This window comes from Lactuca sativa, chromosome 3 (genome assembly GCF_002870075.4).
Source record: "Lactuca sativa cultivar Salinas chromosome 3, Lsat_Salinas_v11, whole genome shotgun sequence".
NCBI lineage: Eukaryota > Viridiplantae > Streptophyta > Magnoliopsida > Asterales > Asteraceae > Lactuca > Lactuca sativa.
This window is the reverse complement of record NC_056625.2, coordinates 149,431,310-149,437,927: the sequence shown is the minus strand read 5'-3', so window position 1 is coordinate 149,437,927 and position 6,618 is coordinate 149,431,310. Positions and strand designations below refer to the sequence as shown.

General features: G+C 34.3%; 1 protein-coding gene across 1 annotated transcript; it reads right to left on the bottom strand.

Moving 5' to 3' along the window:
- Positions 1-4,463: 4,463 nt before the first annotated feature.
- On the bottom strand, positions 4,464-5,984 carry LOC122196906 (uncharacterized). The gene is made up of 3 exons (XM_042900308.2): positions 5,659-5,984; positions 5,465-5,592; positions 4,464-4,952 (listed from the first exon to the last, which is right to left on the bottom strand). The coding sequence occupies exons 1-3, from the start codon at positions 5,807-5,809 to the stop codon at positions 4,683-4,685; spliced, it is 549 nt and encodes a 182-aa protein (XP_042756242.2). The 5' UTR covers positions 5,810-5,984; the 3' UTR covers positions 4,464-4,682.
- Positions 5,985-6,618: the final 634 nt, after the last annotated feature.

Sequence of the window (6,618 nt, the reverse complement as noted above, 5' to 3'; positions counted from 1 at the left end):
ATGGAAAAATGTGAGAGAACTGCTACAGAATAATATGGATGAACCCACTACACTAGTCGTGCAACCTAATCTGAATGAGGAACTGACTGAGGAAGGAAACTATATTCGGACTGTTAGCCGAGCTGAACCACGAAGGGTTAGGAGGAACAACCTTGATGACGAAATTGAAAAACATATATGCAAGTATAAAGAATTCACGGCTTCCAAACTACCAAGTCTTTCTAGAAACCCAACACCAGTGGAAGTTATGTATTGGATCCCTAAGATGGAGATGAAGTTCGAAAGCTCCGATTGTAGTAACCGAGAGAAGACCAGCTTAGTGGTCAGAGAACTGAAAACTAGAGTGTTGAGCTAGTGGAAGATATTGGTTGATATTATGCTGAAGGGACAAGCTATATATTAAGATGCCTTGGGAGAACTTCCTTGTGGAGTTAAAGTGGCAATACCATGTTGAGCAAGATCTTATAGAGATCAACAATGAATTTCAGAAGCTGAAGAAAGCAAAGATGAGTGTCATAGAGTATGTTGCAACTTTCACTAACAAGATGAAGCTAGCTCCTAACTTGGTTCCTACCAAACTTTCCAAAGTAAAAAAGTTTTCTATTGGACTACCAGCGGATTACGAGCCAACGATGAAGCTAGAAACTACTCTGAAAACAGCCATCTGGGCAGCTAGGAATATGAAAACCCATATAAAGGAAAAAGGCCTGGAAAAAGCTGAAACTGGAGAAAAAGGAAGTTTGAGAGATCTTCAAGGTCCGATAAGAGGAGTAGTTTTTCAAAGTCCGTACTCAATGATAAGACATCTGAGGATAACAAAAAAGAAGAAAATCGATGTGAAAAGTGCAAAAGGAAGCTCTTCGGGCCATGCAAAGAAGAGGTGACCTGCTACAAATATTAAAGGCTTGATCACTATGTTGATGAGTTCAAGTACAATGGGAAGGTATGTTTTGAATGCAGAGAAGAAAGGCACTTAATGAAGGACTTCCCAAAGAAGAAAGAAGCTGGAAAACTAAATGCTCCACCAAAGCCAAAGGCAAGAGCATTCCATATGATGCGTGATGGAGCAGATGACACTACAAGAGATTAAGATTATGGAGCTTCCTATCCGGAGTCTAGAATATGAAGTAGCCATCCTATATAGATAATAATATGTAGCATGAGGAAAAAGGCATAGTGTACGGTGAACTTGAATAACACCGTAAACGTTTTTAAGAATTAATATAATCCTTAGTTACATTACATTATCTGATGTATTTTTATATGATTTTCTTGTATGATGACTTCAAGAACTGTGAGAAAATTCTTGGGACGAGTATGAGTACGTGTGAAAGGTAATAGAAGCCTATACTACCGGAAGCATAGAACTCGCATTTGGATCTAGGAAAGTCATAAGGTTACCGAGGCACTAGTATTTGAATTCGTTTTGTTCATTTCTGTCATTACCTTTGTTTCAGTGATGACTACGAAGATGATTGTTCATTCATACATTAGTCTTCATCGATTCTGAATAATATCTACGAAGTAAGTTACTCGGTTTAAAGAACCATGATTGATGTAGTGTCCAACTTTAGTCAAAGGGATTTAAGGAAAAGATAATTGAAGCAATCAACAAAAGTATCACAGTCATAGTTAAGGATAAGTAGCCAGTAGCTAGAAATTCTACCTACACAATGTGGTTGTACCATATTAGAACATGAAGAAATGTATCTTCCATGCTAGAGTCTGACTCAAAGAGACCTGATTCTAGCCATTACATCATACGATGAAAGGTCATTAGAGCGTGACCCATCAGCGTGTTACGATAGTCAAAATAAAGACCTTACCATAGATTGAGTCCATTTGAGAAGGAGCAAGAGTCTTTGATGAAGTTCGAATGGTAATTTGAAGGTTAGGACAGAAGGTCCAACAAAGAAGGAAGGACGGGTGAAAGTTTGAGCACCGCTAGTAGTCAAGAAGTCCAAGAGTTTAAAATTCATTTGAAAAGACATAAGAGTTATGGTTTTTACCTAGGATGGAAAGGTAACATACCGAGTCGTTATACAAGGCCTGTTTTCTTGATGATTCCGAGATGTAATCATCCTAAAAGGGAGATAATTATAAGTCTTCTAGATTCGGGCTAGGCAATTAAAACAATAAAATGACATTTCAATAAAATATTATTTAGGATAAATAATCTTAACCAAAGATATAATATATGTGACAAGGATTTCGTACATATAAATAACTCTGAGATCTGACTTTGTATAAAGAAGTTATGCTTCTTCGAAGTTTTGCGATTAAACCAACACGATTGTACACATCGTAAAAAGTCAATTTTATATAGTTTGATTATTATCCTAAGTAGTATAAGAAAAAGTAGTAGTACTCGTAAAACCGAGAACGCACATATAGAGAACGCTAAAATCGGACTTTGTATGAGAAAATTATGATTTTTCGAAGTTTCAGCACAATAGTATGGTCCTATAAATCAAAATTCAAACCGATTGATTGTTAACTGAAACAATCTAAATGAAAATTTTATATCTCGTGAATATGAACCTGCCGATATGAAGACAGTCAATAACGATAAAGAAGTTATGAATTTTGCACGGACTTTAAAAATGTAAACCGGTCAAAAATATGAAATTTTGTTAAATCAATAAATAGATGTTGATACCTTAATTCAAGTTGTAGAGATCGTCGAGAGGATTCCAGTGGTATAAAGAACGTCAAAACGGAGCTCGTATGCGAATGTTATGGTCGTCCGAAGATCTGCAAGATATACACTACACTGATGATGTGACAGCACTAGAGTGTGCCACGTGGCCTGGCCGACGACTGACTCTCCCTCGAGACAAGGTGACATGGCACCACGAGAATGAGACACATGGCGCCACAGAAAGAAGATATGTGGCTGTTTCTAGAAGGAGGTGAAGTGAACCACGGAGAAGACGAAACGTGTCAAGCAACGAAGGTATCTGCGTCATCAAAGGGGGTGGCATGCCTAAAAATATGTGCGATGCGCCTGGCCCAGAGCCTATAAACACCCTCGAAATCTTCTCATTTATCACGCATTTCAACTCATTATCGCTCAAATGTTTTCCCTGCTTTTGGTCTGCATTTTCTTAGTTTTTAAAGTGTTTTCACGATGCTCTAAATCATTAGAGAGTCAAACAAATAAAAGCTTTCGGTTTGAGATTTTGTCCGCACAATTTCCTGGTTTTTACTAAAAATATTTGTAAGTGTAACTTATATTTATGTTCACAGTCGTTATTATGAACCTATAAATAAGATTTATTAATAATTCCAAGTCAGTATACTGAATGATCTACTTACGGGGATGATGTCTAGGCTGGATTTAGTGAGGTGTTTAAAGTGAGACTTCCAAAAAGTATACTCTGTATACCAAACGGACCCTACCTCCCATATGATCATACCTTGTTGTTTCTTACTTGATAGATCTTCATGTAAACATTTGTATTAGTAAGGAATCTAGACTATCATTAGTCACTAGAAATATAAGACTAACACTTAGTGACATTCGTACCTAGGTCAAGTCAAAGGAAAATATAAGTCTTTAAGCTAAGAGTTGTCCAACTTTCCAGTCATCTACTTTTAACAAGTGAGTGCAAAGTTACTTTCTTCTTACACATTAATACAAGTATTCTAAATGCTTAAATGTTATGTGTGCTGCTTAGATGTGTTTAATATATATGTGCAACATGATATAGCTATTACGTGATTAAACTATATATATATATATATATATATATATATATATATATATATATATATATATATATATATATATATATATATTGTCATGCTTAAAATATGATTGGGTAATAAATGGTTGTGTCAAATAATAGATGAGAGGTTGTGATAAGTTAGTAACAAATGATCTCCACCCTAGTGATGTACCGAGTTTATAACCCACAGTGGGGTAAGGTTGGATGTTCGAATCTTTAAGACTCCATAAATACTCTTTAAATGCTCCTTGTGGAGGAATTTTCCCTAGAAATCCTGTCAGGGGGTGTGTTTGTCCGTTTTGCAGAGCTCGAACCCGGGGTGCACGTTTAAAAGTATGCATAGGCTCCGTTAATTCATTTGCCGTTTCAAAAAAAAGATTAAGTAAAATAATAAATGGGAGGCTGAGATAAGTTTGAAAAGCATTGTGCAAAATAACAAGATGTGATCTAGTACGTTGTAACAGCGTTGAGTAAAATAATAAACAGGGAAGAAGAGCAGAAGGAATGTAATTCTGTTTAACGTCTAAGCCTACATGGCCAAGTTATATGTATATTTCATTTTACAAATTGGTTAATTTAACAAGTATATTCAAGCTTTAATGATATATTGAGAAAAAAAATATATAATTGGTCAACAATAACTAAAGATATACTAATATTTTGCTATAACGTTAATTCCCTTAAATTAATAAAAACTCTTCTAACATTTACCGTCATAACAAAAGCTTTAGATAATTAATTAAACACAACCTATTTTTTATTATATATCTTATCATCTGCCCAAGTAAACCTACAACATCAATTTCAATCAGCAAGATAACCCAAAAGATTCATGAATGAAAACGGTGTTCAAAATATACTGGTTCAGTCGTTCATTTGCCATCCTTAATTAAAGATATAATTCTAACATCTATTCTTAAATATAATCAGGAAACCAGCTATTCAATCCAATCATTTTCCTGTTGAGGGTCGTTCCCTTTTCTGCTTCTTTATCACATGAACATGCAGCAAGTTGTGCTTCACATGACTGATCTCACAAATGTCTTGGATCTTCATTTTATTACCTTTCCTGAAATCCGACCATCCTCTCGCTAGACGTGGCTGGCCCTTTTGGCCGTGCTTGGCTACCTCCACTTTCCATAACTTTCCGTCGTCATTTCTCAACCACACATAGGCGTACGCATCGATTCCAGTTGTATTCAAAATAGCATTCGACAATGGCTGCCATAAATCCATTCCTTTAAATTATCAAATCCCAATTGCAAAAAGTTTAATATACACTTCACCCACTTTAGCAATCCACATACAATATATTACTACTATTATATATAGCCGTTTTACACAACAAATTCACCATATTATCATTTTAGGTTAAATAAAGTAATATATGTTAAGTTTCCATCTTTAATTTTTTACATGTCCTATAGACAATTAAATAAGGCTAAAGGCAAGAGAAACTCAACACACTTACCAATTTACTAACTTATCTCAAACATTTCTTTTTAATCATTAAACATTTTTCTTTTTTAATATCTTATGTAAGTATTGTATAAAATATGTATAATAAATGATATGTTTTTAAGATTTAAGTATTAAAGTTTAACATAGAATAGTAAACATGTGATATCATAATTTGTAACTTCAAAATAATATATTACATTACATGCATAGTAAAATACTCCATTCTTGCAATTTAAAAAAAAAAAAAAAAAAAAAAAGAGTAAAGTAATTACCATTCGATGAAGGTAGGATATCCTGAGAACCCTCACAAACTTCTGCACGTTTCCCAATAATTCCTCATCATCATCATCACTGTCCTCTTCTTTGACGAAGGGTTTCATCCAATCATCATCACCTACACCTGCATCACCTCAGCCGTTACTTGGTCTACCAATGGCCGGCGGTTTGCATTGTTCAATGAAATTACCTGAAGTGCTAATTGGGTGTTTGAGGCAGCCATTGGGTGCAAAGAAGAAGACCTGAAACATTAGATTTGGAGAAGGAGAACATAACCAAAAGACAAGAAAGTCTCCCATTTGAAGACGATTGTCCTTCATAAACTTGAGCCATCCATCCATGAAGTAATATCTGTCTTCAATCTTTACGTATTTGACGCTCCATTTGACAGCAGATTCAGTTTTGAGATTAATGATTGTTTTTTTCTTCCTCTTACCTATTTCCAAATACTTTTTCGCAAAAGCTGGCGCCAATCCCTGCAAAATATGATGAAAAACTGAAGGTTTGTATGTAATAACAAACAACAAAAATGGTGTATGTACGAGAGAGAGAGAGAGAGAGAGAGAGAGAGAGAGAGAGGACTCACAAGGTAGTCTACAGAGTCACTAAGTAATATCTTGAAGAACGAAGCTTCATCTCCCTTGTTGAAGTTCATTTTCTATCACTGTATTGTAATACGCATTAATGTCAAACAATAAAGAAACATTCAGCAGACGTTATCTTCAAAAACTTCTTATTAAACTCAACATAATTATTTACTTAAAATTACTTTAGAGTTTTAGGCTTAATGTTACGGTTGGGTTTGATGTTCTTGACTGAGTAAATATTCACCTGATGTGTGATGAAGCAGATGTGGCTACGGAGGAATTAGGCAGGTTGGTGAAGTCTTTTTATGGTATAGTTTTGATATATATATATATATATATATATATATATATATATATATATATATATATATATATATATATATATATATATATATATATATATATATATATATATATATATATATATATCACAAATATTGTGTGAGTGTGTGACTAAATTCTGATCATTAGATTAAAAGAATGAGGGATTATCATCTTAAGGTGCATGGTATTAACCATGAAATAGCATTTACCCTAGTATTAGACTTAATTAACTATAAGGG